At 34.5% G+C, this 17,113-nt stretch overlaps 2 protein-coding genes across 3 annotated transcripts; one reads left to right on the top strand and one right to left on the bottom strand.

The window, feature by feature from the left end:
* Positions 1–1,348: 1,348 nt before the first annotated feature.
* Positions 1,349–3,146, top strand: LOC121248163 (universal stress protein PHOS34). 2 transcript variants are annotated; one of them, XR_005937405.1, is made up of 5 exons: positions 1,349–1,819; positions 1,925–2,034; positions 2,178–2,312; positions 2,495–2,559; positions 2,742–2,861. XR_005937405.1 is itself a non-coding variant. In XM_041146540.1 (4 exons), exons 1-4 carry the CDS (start codon positions 1,645–1,647, stop codon positions 2,941–2,943), a joined length of 492 nt encoding a protein of 163 aa, XP_041002474.1. In that variant the 5' UTR covers positions 1,356–1,644; the 3' UTR covers positions 2,944–3,146. The 2 variants fall into 2 exon arrangements, 1 of the variants encoding a protein (XP_041002474.1); XM_041146540.1 differs by lacking the exon at positions 2,495–2,559 and having other exon boundaries at positions 1,356–1,819; positions 2,178–2,296; positions 2,856–3,146.
* A 2,303-nt stretch (positions 3,147–5,449) lies between these two features.
* Positions 5,450–14,064, bottom strand: LOC121248162 (glutamate decarboxylase 1). The gene is made up of 7 exons (XM_041146539.1): positions 13,751–14,064; positions 13,391–13,595; positions 8,235–8,435; positions 7,253–7,467; positions 6,454–6,707; positions 6,241–6,293; positions 5,450–6,139 (listed from the first exon to the last, which is right to left on the bottom strand). The coding sequence occupies exons 1-7, from the start codon at positions 13,834–13,836 to the stop codon at positions 5,654–5,656; spliced, it is 1,500 nt and encodes a 499-aa protein (XP_041002473.1). The 5' UTR covers positions 13,837–14,064; the 3' UTR covers positions 5,450–5,653.
* Positions 14,065–17,113: the final 3,049 nt, after the last annotated feature.

Raw genomic sequence — 17,113 nt, 5'->3', positions numbered from 1 at the left:
ATGGTTATTGTCATGCATGTTGTTGCTTCCTCTGTGTCTTTGTTCTCGTCCTCCTCGTCGCCGTCGGCTTTGGCCTCTTCTACCTCTGGTTTCAATCGAGACTCCTAGTTTTTCATCTGCAGTCAGCTTTGATGGGCTGAAATCAGCTTCTAGTGGGTGCGAGGAGTAAGGGGATTTAATCGCGAAGAAGAGTTTGCACTTTTTCTGATGTGGTACTAGTTCAGGATAAGTATGGTAGAAGTCTTAAGCGTTATTGTGCGATTGGGAGGCTGTTATTTGGCTAATAGCAGCCACATCGGTCCTAAGGATTTCTCATATTCTTTTAATATGCATAACGTACACTACTTCTCTGCTGATATGCTTGATGGGCTTAGTTCATGTATAAATAAGGAATCAATCAATTCCAGTGGAGATAATGCCTGGAGTGGAGATCCAAGCGTGATTACTATTTGGGTTCTAATTTGCCCAATTCGAGCTGGCCCAAATTCAAAGAAGAGCTCACAATTTTGATGTCCTTTTCTGTCTTCTAATTATTATTATTATTTTATTATTATTATTATTTTTTATCTGTGGTACTAGCTAGAAATCAATATGTCAACTTTGTTACAGCGACACATCGTGCATGCATGCATGTATATGAAACAGCGTACTGCTGGCATTGTAACCTTAATTTGTAGAGTCAAAACCTGAATCGAAAAGTATATACGATGATACAGTACAGAAACTATCTTTTTCACTACAATTTTTAAAAAATAAAAAATAAATAAATAAGACAGATAGAAGCATCATGCATGGCATCATGTATAAAGAAAAGAATTCAAGAAGGATTATAGAATCGTAATTACCACGATGTACTCGTGATATCTTTTTAGAAAATTCAAGTCTTTAGTCCAAATTAAGCAAAGTTCGTCATGCATTATGCTGAAACCTCAGAATTATAATTAGTATAAAATGGGAAAGTCTATTCAAACCTATTGACAATTATAACGATGATTTCCACCCTGAATTTTGTATTAGCCTTTAAAGAAGACCGGAATCATTGCCCCTTGTTTTGATAAATTGAATCAAGACAAAAGGCCGTGAATTCTGCTATATATGAGATCACACCGCGTACAGCTAGGCCGTCATGAATTGCAAGCTTGACATGATATAGTACTTTCAAGTTAGGCAAGCTGCCCTTTCTTTTCTTTAATTTCCTTTCACCCCTCACAAACTGTCTTTTTTGTTTCCATTCCTATCATTAGAGAGAATTAGAAACTTAGAACTCTCCAGAGGAGTATAGATGCTGTTCAAAAGGACAAGGTTCTTGATTGAATATCATATATAATTGACAGATCAAGAGCCCACACCTGTTCTATTCCACTCACTGCATGTCCCGATCTTGTATTTTTCTTTTAAGAAAATCTTATCATCAAAGAATAAAGTGATAGCTAGCTTCGTCTTCAACTTCTGTATATTCGTAAAACAGATTCTTCTGTTCTGTATTTATATATACAAATACAAATGGAAGACGGTTCCCACTAAACGGCCAGTGCATTCAAGAATCTTCTCCCTCCTTTATAAAGAATCCAAACCAAGCCAGCCAACATAAATTCTCCTACGTCTGTGGCATCCAAATACTAGCAGAAGAGAATAATAGATCAGATGGGGAAGGCGCGTGTAATTGGTATAGGCATGGACTACTCACCAACAAGCAAAGCAGCCCTTCGATGGGCTATTGATAATATTATCCAGGAAGGAGATCTCATCATCCTGATCCATGTTCAGCCACCCAAATCAGATCATACCAGGAAGAAACTTTTCGAGGACACTGGATCTCGTCTGTCGTCGTTTCTACCTCTTTTTGCCTTAAAGACTTAATTCGCCATTTCGATGATCTCTTACCCCCCCATATTCATTTCCTTGTCTTCGTTTGTTTTCGCAGCTTTAGTTCCTCGTGAGGAATTCAGAGAGATTAACTTTTCAAAGCAATATGGACTTACATATGATCCGGAGGTTCTTGAGATTCTTGATACAGCGTCAAAGACTAAAGGGGTATGTATTGGATTTTTAACTTTTTACTCCATATAATTACGTATAGATGAATGATCATTTGCAGTGATCAGTGGCGAAATGAATTGAAATGAATGGCGATGTGTTAGTGTCTGAATACTAGTACTGTTTGTGGGTTGGAGCAGGCTAAGGTGGTGGCCAAGGTCTACTGGGGGGATCCAAGGGAGAAGCTTTGCGATGCTGCGGAAGATCTTAAGCTCGACTCTCTTGTTGTTGGAAGCAGAGGTCTTGGTCCTATCAAAAGGTAATCCTCATCCATCGCTTGGAAACAGGGACGGAACTACTAAGAGGCTTGGAGGGGGCCAGAATTTTCAAAATTTGATGAAAATTAAGTTTTGAAACGTGTTTTTATAAAATAGATTATATAAAAATTATTATTTAGCCCCCAAAATTATTATTTTTTAACTTAGCCCCTCAAACCTGATTTTCTGATTCCGCCCCTGCTTGGGAATATTGTGTTGTACATATGTTGGTCGATCAGTCGTCTGTATATATATATATATATATGTATATATATATATGATGTGCTTTATCGAATGATTCAATCCTTGTTCGACGGCCAGTTTCTTATTTCATGAACGAGCAATACTATTCTGAGTCATATTGGTCGAGGTAACACTTTTAAGTGGGTCGATATATGACACTATAAAAAATCATGTACATGTTACATTAGTAAGCTGTATGACTAGCTCGAAATCATGACATGAAATATAATAAAGAATAGTATTCATCTTCATTGGCTATAGCCTCAAATCACGTGTTTGAATATTAAGGCTACATGAATGACGAGTGTGATTTTGCAGGGTTTTGCTTGGCAGTGTTAGCAAGTATGTTGTGACAAATGCTTCATGTCCTGTCACGGTAGTTAAGGGGACCCAATTTGCCAATTAGCCTTAATTGATAAGGTTGTTGGATGATCCCTACATGATATGCACACACATTCTCTGGCGTATATTTTTATTTTATCAAAAAAAAAAAAAAAAACTTGTGTAATGTTTGGAGTGAATTAAGTACTGTTGGCTTGATGAAAGACGCACAGACGTTTGTATTATGATCTATTGTAATTAACGTACGTATTTGTTTCTAGAGTTGCATGGATGCACGATACAAACCAACTTTTTTCTATATCCTCTACTTCTATTAATTCGATCGATTCTATTAATACTCCTCCGTATTGCATTTTCATAGCTTTGGACCTAAAGATCATATCTCGACCTTTAATTTTAGTCTTTGATCAGTTTGGTATCGATCTAATATCCATATATACAAAGGACGGGAATTAAAGATATCCAATAGGAGTTAGAATTTTAGTCTTTGCGCTTTTAAAGATATAACAAGTTGTTGCGCAACAACTTATATGATTAATTCATTGAAATACTTGTATACATCTGTAGGATTTGGTTTATCATGTTGCTAGTTATTTCATTAAGGTGTTTTTCATGAGACGGATAGAAAGAGAGAAATCTCGTTAGTACTAGTAGTACTGCTTCAATTCGATTGTTTAGGTCAAATGGCCAATACACATGATGACGATCCTTTCTACCAAACCACTCGCATTTGGCCTAGTTTCCGAGGTCATTTTCAGACCACACTTGCATCCATTAGTGAACATAAACCCACCTTCCCAAACTCGAGAGAATAGAAAGAAAAGGGAATGTGTAATACCATGCTCCCCACTATTGATAATAAAGTCATTTTTAAAAAATTTTAAAGAGCTGAAGTATTACTACAAACTTTGACTTAAAAAATCTTTCTTAAAGAAGTGTCATATACAAAGATTCTATATAATAAATAAAATTATTCTTTAACAAAAATATTGAAATCATAAAAGATAATTTGCATAAGCATTTATTAGAATTTCTAGAAGTGTGCTATAAAAATCATAACTTAAAATCTTTATATATGATCTAGGCCTCTGTCTGCCTCTCTGAACTGACTAGAGTCTCGTCCTGCAGCTCTATTTTAAAGAAATGATTTGATGACTCAATAAGAAATCCATCATAACGTAAACATACTTAACATAAGGTTTTTTTTAAAATATTTCATGCTAAGAACTTAAAATCATAAATATTCATACATATGCTTATGACATGCATGACTTGTCTTAAATGACGGAACTGAATTAGTTGAATTATATAATTGATCTAAATTATATGAATGCCTGACTAGCCAATATACTTAACCTTGTATGCAAGGTTGTGAACCGGTTCCACATCCTGTGCCCACAAGGAGAGCCACTAATATGATCTGATAAAATATTATGGTAGACCATGCTTAAGTCCATGGCTTGCAGATCCACCCTGTTTGCACATGGTACCATGCATCTAAATAGCCATTTGATTAATTTGATCTTTATCTTACACTTGATCTTATAAAAATTTATGTGTCTTATGCAACACGAGATGCATAATACATACATACATAACTATAATATGTGGAATAAAACATGATTGTGAATTATGATGAATGACGTGCTTACGGATATGATTATAATATGCGTGGTACATAAACATTGGCTTCCAAAGAATTGGCTTTAATATATATAACTAGCTAACATGTGTCAATCTTAATTTTATGATAAAACTACTTATCTCTTAACACTAATCCGATATTTTTGAGATGCGACTGATTTCCTTTCATGGGCTCACACTGGATAGAGATAGAAATAGATTAACTGAAAGGTTGAGAGAAAAGAAACGTGAGAGAGGAGGAGAGAGAAAACACGGGGGACGCTGCGTGTGAGATGAATGAGGTAGTCAGCTATTGGCATGGTGAACGTGGGACACGGACAGTGCCAGACTGGATATCTTGGGTTCGGCCGCTGCACTTTCAGAGGTTTATGGTTTTTCCAAATAAACACGAAATGGAAGATATTTATAGAGAGATTTGGGAGAGGGTGCCGACAAGTTTGAGTTGGACTCGGTCGCGATCATTCAAGAAGAGAGTTTAAATTTAAAAACATAATCCAGAAAAAGGATTGACAGTGGCTGATATTGCATAGGGGACTTTAATCGGTAATGATTTTAAATTGAAATAAACTTCTAATAGCTGATCTTTAAATTTTAAAAGTAGTCTAACTCGTTCAATTAATAATAAATGAGATTTAACCTAGTTATTGAGCCTAATTAAAACTCCTAATCAATCTCAATAATTTATCGCTCGTGAACTTATCCAATATGACCCATTACATAAAATAATTTAGGCCCAATAAAAATTATCAATATTATGATCTTAAAATTATTTGGACCCGTCGTTACAAAATGAATTTGCCTTATCCTGAATTATTGACATTTTTGAAGGTTTGTTAAACAAGCACATGATACTCGTTGCAATATATTGTTCAAATTACCCGACGAGTGAAATTAAGATGCATTAATTTAAACAATGCGACTGATCATTCATTTAACCCACACAGGAAATAATATTAATGCTGAAAGCCTAATGCTGAAAGCCCAGTAATTAAGCATTACTAAGCTTAAATGAAAAAGTGTTACCCAAACAAAATATTAATTAGGCATAATTTGGGTTAATTAAAAAGAAAGAGGCATGCAGTTCGATAACTCAATAAGGTAGGTTGCGGCACGCTCTTCTCCAATAAGCTCTAGCAAACGCCATTCATCTTCTTCTTCTCCATGACAAACTTCTTCCAAACCGTAGTGATCTCCCTCTGCGTCTCGAGATCACTCTTCTTTGTAACCACAGTGACATTCTTGTCGGCCTCTTCACCATTAATTGCTAACTTGGCAGTGATCTTTGCCGGAAGAGTATCGAGTTCATGCAGAACTTTCTTGATGTCGCAAACCAGGCGCTCTGCAAGAGTGCGCGAAAAGTCTTCCCTGATGACAACTCGGAGTACCGTCACGTTTTGGGCGTCGGGTGGCATGGTGTAAGCAGGCACAATCCAGCCAAAGCGTCGCAACATGTCAGACACCTCAAACTCATCATGACGTCTGTTGTCTTTTAAGGAAAAGGCCACCAATGGCACGCCATCGTCTTTTGAAACAATGTTAAAGCGCCCTGTCTTCTCCAACCCTTCTTTCAGTACCAGCATGTTTTCTCTACAGTTTTCCATAATATTCCTGTATCCCTGGTTAACAAAAGTCATTATTACGAGAATTAGTGCTAATAATTTGATTTCTTTAAGCTAGCTTGATAATTTATTACATGCACATATATCTATCGACTAACCTCAAAACCCAAGCGAATTAGTTGATAGTATTGAGCAATGACTTGACTAGAACCTGCATCAAAGAAAGCAGACTATATAAATTAGAGCCCGAGAACATATGCCATATTGATATAGTGATTCCACGTACAGCAATTACAATGTAAGAGGGTTTTCTAAAGTCGTACGGTTAGATTAAAGAAAAAAACAAAGTTCTGAGAAGTGTAATTAATTACCTTTGGAGAAGTTGAGGGTGAAGGTGGGTTGGTCAGCTCCAAGATAGTTGATATGGAAGATGAGTTCTTCAGGCAAATCCTCTTTGCTCCTCCAGATGACCCACCCAATCCCGGCATACACGAGTCCATACTTGTGGCCACTAACATTGATGCTCTTCACCAACGGCAAGCGGAAATCCCACTCTAGTTCTGGGTTTAGAAATGGGGCAATGAATCCACCGCTCGCTGCATCGACATGGATCGGAGTATCCCACCTGCCAAACAAAAATTCAAACAAATCCATTGATGAAATTGAAGATTTGGTAGGCATGTTACGTAATTGCAAACAGTAACAAAGGGGCACCCGGCACTCCTTTACCTTGAGGTTATTATAAAGTGATTTTTAAATCATTTCATGAGGTTTGATGGCTGGCCATTAAGGGCAAGTTGGGGGCCGGGTTACGTTTAGAGGGGCTATTTACATAGTCCCTCCCCTTTTTGGATGATACACTTTGATAAAGGAGCTCTCTCTCTCTCAAATGATTCTCTCTAATCACGGCATTTAGGTTGTGGAACATGTGAGTGTTATTCTGGTATTACCATGTAGCACACTCTACTGTCGATATGGGAGACTCAAGATGAACGACGACGACGATGACGAAGAATCCATAGAACAACCGTACTAGATCCTAGATATATATCTACGGGATAATATTATTTCTACTGTGTACTTTGATCTAATATTTCTAACACAAACTTATGCATGCACTGAAACGTACTCGAAAGAGAGAGGCTAGGGAGGGACGGAGGTCATACTTACCCAGTTTCCTTGTTCTTCTCAACAAGTAGATCATTTAAGAGCTTGACATCTTCGAACTCTCCGTTGAGAGTGGAACCGAGAATGGCAGCGACACAAATAGTGTTCTCATCTACCATCTCAACAGCCTTCGCAGGGTCCATCACAAAGTAGTCCTCCCTCAGCTTTACCTCCTTCAATTCCACCTCAAAGTATCTTGCGAATTTTTCCCAGCATACCTTCATACATGAAGAAAGTAGCAAATAACATGATAAAGATGAAAAGATAGAGCAGAAATCATACGTGTTCGTAATAATATGATGATTAGGCGCTCCATGATTGTGTTCTGCAATTGTGCTCTTATTTCTCCTAAATGAGCATATAGAATTTGAGAGAGAGACATTGATTTTTGAAGTTCACTAGGGATTGTGATTTCATTTGGGCTTGCATTAAATGCTTTCATTGAAACAACCAAATGAACATTGCATATGTCTTGAGTCTACACAAAAGCATAAATACTATTGCAAATCTATATAGGATATAAATTTAATCATTTATATCTATCTTTCACATAGTTGGATGAATAGCCCAAAACAAAAGACCATACTCTGGTAGAAAGGGATGAGTGAAAATGAAAGAGAGTATATGTGTTAATATATATATATATATATGTATATATATAGTTTAATTTCTTAATCGAAATGACTTGATAGAAGTTAAAACCCAGATAAGTTATGGAAGAAATTAATGCAAGGAGAAATGCATCCCATTCAAAGTTTGTCGCTTAATCGTGAACTATTATCTCAAGAAGTTTAATATAAAAACATTTTAACACTCTCCTCACTGCAGGCCGTGAGATTCTCTTACAAATATATAGGAGACCCAACATGCAAAATATATAGTCAAGATAGAGAGATAAATAATAGAATTAATGTTGAAACTTATGATCAGTACTACGTAGTACTCATGCCGTATAATTTTCTTAAAAAAGAATTAATCATAGTACCTGAACATTGGCTCCAGTAACAATGTTGGGTTTGTCCCAGGGTTTCCCCTCTGCTTTCCTCCGGTTCTGCCACTTTCTCTTGAATGCTAAACCGGCCAACATTATGGCCTCCGACGACCCCACTGTCCCCACTCCAACTGCGGCCTCAGATTCTCCGAGTGGTGCATTAAAGAGATGCGCTATCATGTTAACACACCGATTCTGCATGCATACATATATAATGTATATTATTGAATTGATCACAACGACATATATGATGATCATGATCAGGTCCATATAATATATTCTCACACAAGTTGGCCTGTTGCTTTAAGCAATATCGATCATTTACTTTCCTAAAAACTGGATTGTCACAATGATGAAGGAAATACGGAGTCGAGGAATTGTCTGTGAGATTGATACTCGGAACAGAGGATTCAGCCATCGATAATAAAAAATTTTCGTCTGATACCATATAGGAGAATTAATCTAGATTGATTCAATCACCCGAAATGCTTAACAAACTCAAGAATGATCAAGAAATTCAAGAGTGATAAAAAAGAATCAAGAACACGAATGAAGAAGAAAGTTTAACTTCTGTATTATGTAGAAAAAATTGTTCTGAGAAATATTACAGAGCAATCTACCAACTATATATAAATTCTGTATTGCGTATTAATGTTATTGCTTTCATATTATAAATTCAAATTAGCACTGTTTTTAATAAAATCTACTTTCTGACCAATCATATTAAATGGGTGCGCATATTAATGTGTAAAATCGCTTATAATTAAATTTTTTCTTGTCGTAAAGTACTATAACTTTCCTTGGACAACCCAACAATCGGAGGTGCCCATGACCCAGAAAGAAAAGGGGAAAGGGATATTTTGCTTTGCGTATTTATTTGAGTTCATTTTTCATTTTCATAGTTTTTTTTTTTTTTTTTTTATACATAGGAGGAGGATTCGATTCTTGATTCTCTTAATAAAAAATTTAAGATATTACTAATTGATTCAAATGATCTTAGCCATTCACATAGTTAATATAAACTGTACAAGCATTTTAAAATAAGTAAAATCTAATATTAAAAAATTACTTTTTTATATGATTCTATATATAGTATATTTTTTTACTATACTTACGCATTTAAAACTATAAATATATTAATATATGGCTAACGGGCAGAGACAAGGAAAAAACACACAAACGTAACACAAAAAAAAAAGTTCAATTTTCGTTTTCGATGGGACATGTCGTTTTTGTGCGGGAGTCGTGACATATAATATGAAGGCATCACCGATAACACAACGAAAAGACAACGTGTTGATGTTTGAAGCTGTCCTATGGCCCCACTATTGGTTTAGGTAGAAGTGCAATGTCTTCAATTAAAAGGCCGAGGATGGTTAGCGGGGCACTGGCCGGGATGATTCGGCGGTGATCGCGCAATTGACATTACGCGTGGCTTTATATTTTAAGTCGGGCCCATGTTCCATTCTATGGAGTGGCTGCAACTAATCTAATTTCCGCCGAAATTGATGTCTAATCTACCATGAGTTATATAGTTTAAAGGTTCCCTGTCTTTTTGAAAGGGACAATTCTTTTCAATTGGTCTATTGACTTAATCCAAAAATTAAATCATATTTGTAATTAGTGTGCGTAAGTATTGTATTTTTTTTTTAAGTAAAAATGAATAAATATAGAAGATATATTAAAAAAATTAATTTTTTAATAATAGATCTCATTCTTTTTTAAAATAATTATTTGGTACTTGGCCTTCTACAACTGTATCTAACATTCTAACATTACTCTAAAATAAACTCAAAAGCCATTCAATATTTAGGTTGAGTTTGGATGTTGAGTTGAGTTAAGTTCTTTATAAATAGTAGTCAGTTGAAATAGTGAAATGAGTTTTGTGAGGACTATCTAAGATGAGTTTAGATATGTTTAAATGTTAAGATGAGTTTAAATATATTTATTAGAAGTTAAAAAATATTGTGAGTTCTACGTGTAAAGAAGTTTTGAGTTGAGATGAGTTTAATGATTTGAGAGTTGAGTGTTTAGATATTAAAAAAGGTCTAAATCTGAACTAAACTCAATTGAACTAAGTGTAGTGAAGAAATCAAACCAGCTCGTTACCAGTTTTTGGAATCCTCCCAACTAAATTAACAACAGGGGTGTCTAAGTAATTAATTGTAATGGATTGAATTTTCATAAAAGGTCTGTTCAACTTTAAAATTATGTTTGGATGTTGAGTTGATTTCAAATTATTTGAATTGATCTGTAGATAATAATATTTTGTAAATTAATTGAAATATATTTGAATATAAATAAATTGAGATATGTATTTAAAAGTTGAGATATATTTAATTTTTTTTATAAGAAAAAAGGTTCAGTCTTCGATGGAACATGTCGTCTTTAGGCGTGTGAGTCGTGACATATAATATGGAGCATCACCGATAACACAACGAAAAGACAACGCGAAAGAGTAGATGTTTGAAGCTGTCATATGGCCCCACTATTGGTTTGGGTAGAAGTGCAATGTCTTCAATTAAAACGCCGACGATGGTTAGCGGGGCACTGGCCGGGATGATTCGGCGGTGATCGCGCAATTGACATTACGCGTGGCTCTATATTTTAGGTCGGGCCCATGTTCCATTCTTTGGAGTGGCCGAGTGGGTGCAAGTACAACTAATCTAATTTCCGCCGTAATTGATGTCTAATCTACCATGAGTTACCCAAAAAGGGTTCCTTGTTTTTTGAAAGCTACACAATTCTTTTCAATCGGTCTATCGTCTTTACTCAAAAATATTTTATTATTATTATTTAGATCATGCTACAGCACTCGTTGGAGCTTCCTAATGAGGTGTAGTATTATTTTATGTGTTTTTTTAAAGTAATTTTTTATATAAAATTTTTTAATATTTTTAAATATTTTAGAAAAATAAAATAAATTTAGAACATCATTAAAAAAATATTTTTTTAATCAGAAAGTAAAAAAAATCATTAAAAAATACTTCTTTAATCACGAAATAAAATAAAAAATTTTACTTCATGATTAAAAAAATATTTTTTAATAATATTATGATTTTTTTTAAATATTTAAAATTATTAAAAAATTATATAAAAAATAATTTAAAAAAACACATTAAAATATACTGCTAGACCCCAGCGGGAGGTCTAGCATTTTCCTTATTATTTCTTACTATTTATATGAGATCACAAATAAATGTGATTTTTGTAGATGACAACAACTCATCAGGGGTAGCTAGGTAATTTAACTGTAGTGGATTGAACTTTCATAAAAAGGTCTGTTCAACTTTAAAGCTGTGTTTAGGTACGGAGTTGATTTCAAATTATTGGAATTAATACGTAAATAATAATATTTTATGAATTTCATTAACATGTGTTTGAATGTAAATAGATTGAGAGATAATTGAGATGAGTTTAACTTTTTAATGAGAAGTTAAAAAAATAATAAATCTCATTAATAATTGATTTGGTTTCATGAAAATTATAGATACAATTGAGTTTTTAATAGTATTAAATAATTAATAAATACTCTATAGATACAATTGAGTTTTCCTATCTAGGCTTTAAGATTATAGAAATTTTAGAAGCCCTAAGCATAATCGACTTAATATAAAGCAACCATGCCACTAAGTACTGGCTCAGTGCAACAGATTACGTATCTTAAATATTTTACAGCCAATTAAGAAAATGGAGAGTAGGATAGGATAATCTATCAGAACATGACCGTAACCTATGGTTTATGTTAATCATGTCTACGTACAAGATTAATGCTACTGTTTTTGTTATCGTTTCTTCCAATGTGTGTCCACTAGTCTAGCTAATTTGTGTCAAATTTCCATGATCTAGTAGATGTAGATGTCGCTGGTTTCAACGTGCAAACGTCACGTCAGGCATACGTGTTACGTTTTTATTTGTTGGATTTGCCTACAGTATAGGATTAGGACTTCAGGAATTCCAATTGCAGGCATCTTCGCCATAACAAGTTGGAGAAGAAAAATCACAAACCTCTCTTTCAGTTGCCTACCGGCCAAGACGCGTAACTAAAGTCAAACAAAAAAAAAAAAAAATCCAAATGCACCTATATTACTTTTAAAGAAAATACACTTGATATAAAGTATTATATAAAAATAATTTTACAAGTTAACGAATTATAAAATTATTTTTATTTTAAAATAGATTTAATAGATTAAATAAAGTTACGCCAATTTATAAAAATTTTTTTTCAAAATCTAATTAACTAAATCTTAATTAAAACAAACAATTAGAGTATTACTATTCTGTTGTGTGCAGAGTATTTGTGTTAAGAAGATCTTTCTGCCATGTAGAGAGCTGTGCACAAATAATTATTTATGGTATATACATCCAATAAATAAATTAGGAAAAGAAATCCTTAAACATATATACCATACTTCAAGCCTGTCTTTGTGAACCGTCCGGAGAGACACTACACAAGTGATGCACGTTTAAATGATCTCTTGACCATCTTCGTAAAATGTGCTCATAGAATTTAAAAAAAATTAAAAAAGAAAATCAACCACATCGATAGTAGTAGTATACAACGACGTCCGTCAAAAATAAAAATCCAAACAGTATCGGTTCTTAGATTATCAGAGAACCGGATAAATTTAAGTAAGGAAAAAGTTTTTTAGCGCACTTAACGGTTTTAGTTGACCGTTGGTCAAATTTATTTTTATTAAAAATGTGATTTTAAGGGTATTGATATATTTTTTTATTTTTTAAAAATATTTAAATATATTAAAAAACAAATACACACTTTACTTATCGGTTAAGTTGAGCGGGCTACTCTAGTAGCCCGACTCTTAAGTAAAAAATTACTCAAGAAAGATGAAAAAGAAGAACCGGTCAAGTATGGAAATTACGAGGTAATTAAATTCTCCACTAAATATAAATTATACTACCTTGAAAATTAATGATAAATCAGATCTATAGATACAGATATTAAAACCCAGATTTGCACTTCAGTTCACGTTAAGTAACATGTATTTATGAATCGAATCTCGATGATCTCTTGGCATAGTAGAGACAAAGAAATTAAAGAAAGATGATTTTTGAAGGATTGAAGAGATATCGATAAAGTGCAAAAATTAAAAACGTAAGATTTTGAGAGAGAGATAGAGAGGACATGCCTGGAGCTCGGTGGTGACGGGGTACTCATCCATGTCGACGTAGTTCTTGTTGACGGAAGCCATGATGAGTTTATCGCACTCCGGCTCCATCCACGTGGTCACGAACGACGCCAGGTTCAGCCTCGGATTCCCGTCCAGCATGAGCTCGTCGTTGATGATCTGGTACGCGGCTTCCTTTGGGATCGAGTTCTCCGGCATTTTGAATCTTCAAAATCCAAAAAACAAAAAATCATGATTTAGGAGGAGAGATGATCCGAACGCGATGCAATCTATCACTACGAATCACTGAATCTATTAAAAACGAAATCAAGAACGAACAGAAACAGAAAAAAGAAATATTGATCGATGATAACAACCAACCTAGGAAGCGAGGTTCGAACATATCGAGAGGCAAAGGTGGAGTGGATGGAGACGTCCGACTCTGATGTAGCTTTGGAGAGAACCATTGTGCAGTCAGGTAGGAGATGAAAGATGATCAGAGAGAGATCGATCGATGCGAATAAGCTGGGTAAGACCTTAGCTACGGACTTAAATAACCTATCAATATGCCCACTCTCCTAATTAAAGCATAAAGTCATACTGTCCCTTTTTTTTTTTTTTTTTTTTTTTTTTTTCGCAGCACTTTTGTTGTTCATGCATACTAGTGTGAATGTTTTTTTCTTTATATATATATATATAATTGTTGGGTGGGACCGTGGGAGTTCACACATAGTCTTTGTCCATTAGTTCAGCCAAATTAGGAGTTAGATCATAGCCATATGTTACATGACACGTATACGTACACATAATTCTTTAAGTATTAAACATTAATTTGGCAAGGAGGATAAAAGTCGTAAGTTATATGGGTATACTAATGGAGTATTTGACAAATGGGATATATTGACACCGTCAATGCATATACGAGTTTTCTCGGAAGCGTAGTGAAAAGTAGGAAAGAGACATGATAAATGAATTAATGTTCTGCTTCTGCAACATGAGTAGTCGTCAGAGGATGTAACATAGAATTTTGAACATTCCTCTACCACTGATCCCTTGAAATATCAGCAATGGCAGCTTCGATTGATCTTCTAATTCCTTTCTTTCTCGAAATAATAGAAGAGTGTACGCCAAGATTAGGACTGAGGAAATATTAAGGCGATACAGAGGGCGGGGTCTTTCTTTGTGGCTATATAATATGAAACTAATGTCGTGGGGTCTAGCTTGGATCGATGCTGGCCGTCAAATTGTCTGAATGAAACGACTTCTTCTTCTCTGGCAACAAAGGTAGGTACTTACTACTCAAGCACAAAGACGCTTAATTTACGTGATTGAGTTCGATGCTTTTTCAGAAGATTTGTGCCTTCATGATAACGCAATTCCTAGAAGACGACTAATCTTTTTTTTTTTTTTTCCCAAGTTTTTGTTTGTTGCTTTGTTTTGTTTTTTAATTCAAGTCTTTTTTTTTTTTCTTTTTTCTTTTTTTTAACATTTGGGGAGAGGGTTTTCAACCAAGACCTCCATTTTAGAGGCTGATGGTTTATGTCAAAGTTGTCTAGCGGTGGTGCTAAATCCTACCAACCTTGCATGGATCGGATCCTATGTTTGCATCCATTTTCTTTTCAGTTTTTGGTAGGGAATAATGATAAGGACACAATTATCACACCTCTGATAAAAAAAAAAATTTATCTTTTACCATATATTATATGACAGTGTCGATTAAGTAAGAAAATTATGTAAACTCTCTGTTAGTTATGGACAGCCAAAAAACTGCTTGTCAGAGGGAATATAATTGACGCATCTACTAATATCATTTGTACAAGTCAATCAGAACCATGAATTATTATGAAAAATGCTTTAAACTATAAAGAGATTCTATAAAAGTACAGAAATAGTTATAGGACAATAAAAAAAACAAAATTGCTTTGGGTCCGAATTTATTCGGGACCCAAAAAGTGTCCTAAATAAATTTTTTTATTTTATTTAATGATTAAGAAAGTATTTTTTAATGATATTATGAAATTTTTATTTTTTTTAAAAAAATATTTATGATGATTAACAAAATACATAAAAATAAAATAAAAATTAAAAGATGAAATATACTATTCGGTGAAGTGATTCGACTACTTTTTTATAACAGTAGCAGAACTCATAAAAAAAATAAAATGACATTCACGAGGAAAGGAAGATAAGCCCGTAAGAATTAAGAAACACAAATAATTGTGAAGACTTGAGGCAGAATGATTTTAGAAGAAAGCTCTGCATGTGCTGCCTGCATCTAAAAGGTTGAGCTGTTACTGTATTATTGGAAAATAAACCAAGAAGAATACAAGAAGGATTGGCTTTTAGCGGTGCAGATTTCTTTTGATAAATAATGAGCACGTTTTGTGAAAATAATGTTTTTTGTATTATTATTTAATTTTTCTGGGCAGTGCAGAGATGTAATAATTAAAGAACATGATAGGGAGGGGGAAAATTCCATCGCGACGTGCGTGGATTCGATGAAAATAAAACTCGAAACCAATCTGAACTTTAATATATAAGCATTCTAAAAGAAAAATAATATATAAAACCGTACAATATGTAAGTAAAACCTAATTCTACTATTACTACTACTACTTCTTCTTCTTCTTCTTTTCGTGTGCGCTCTCCCTTTCTCCCCTCTCTCTCTCTCTCTGCTTGGCAGTGCTCTCTCTCTCCTCACTTTGCCATTGTTGGCCTAAAATCTCCAAATCTAAACAAAAAATCACAAAAAAGTTTGAAATACATATCAAGAAAAAGGTTTAAAAAAAAATCGAGAAGAAGAAAAATAGAAATAGATGTAAGGGAATTTTTTCCCGACCCATGGAATTTTCTAGGCCCAACTAATGAGAGGGGATTCACAAGAAGGCAGAATATTATAGGAGAATGAGGGACAAGATGGGACTATAGATATAAAGATATCATGAGGCATGGGAAAGTAATGACAGGAGAGGAAAATGAGTGATTTGACATAAAACAATGGGAAGGTACGATGTAAAGTGTCAGGAGAGAAAAGTAGGGAAGTGACTTAAAACAAATGGAGAGACGGTCAGATACGCAAAACAGACATTCCTCACTACTACCGAAGCTCACATATGAAGATGGTCGTAAAAAATGGGTAAATCGCCTACAGTTTTGAGGGGGGGATTTTTCTAACTGTTGGACTTCTTCTTCAACTTGAGAGCAAAATGGAGAACTTCTTCTCCAACGAATAAATCTACAACTTTCATTGTACAGTAAGAAATGAGAGGCTATGAGAGACTGTAAATAAGCTTATTATAGTAGAATCTCTCCTCCCCAAATCCTGTAGACGTAGGTCTAATGCCGAACCATGTAAAATTGTATTCATTTCTTTGCATTTAAATACTGTTCATCGTAATGGACGTACGCACCAACACCGATCAAGGCCCAACTCTGAAGACCCGAGTTGCCAGAGTCTGGCTCAAATGCGTGCAAAACACGACGTTAACAATGAATATAATTTTCTCATTATTTTCTTTTTGTCCAAATTTGGAGGGTTTACAAAGAGGTGGTATACTAGGAGAGGGCTTGCTATCGCGTCACGAATATGAATTTTTAGTGCTTCAATCTTTTTGGGTGTTTGTTGCTTGTCCATAAATATTTTCAAATTCATAAAGACAAGCACACAAATTTGGGTACGTACATATGCCAAAAATTAGCTCGGCACAAGAAAAAACAGAGAAAGAGAGCGGAGAAAGGGGGAGA

The sequence above is a fragment of the Juglans microcarpa x Juglans regia genome, chromosome 2D (assembly GCF_004785595.1).
Source record: "Juglans microcarpa x Juglans regia isolate MS1-56 chromosome 2D, Jm3101_v1.0, whole genome shotgun sequence".
Lineage (NCBI taxonomy): Eukaryota > Viridiplantae > Streptophyta > Magnoliopsida > Fagales > Juglandaceae > Juglans > Juglans microcarpa x Juglans regia.
Note: the sequence above shows the minus strand (reverse complement) of the source record. Positions and strands in the feature narration are given on the sequence as shown.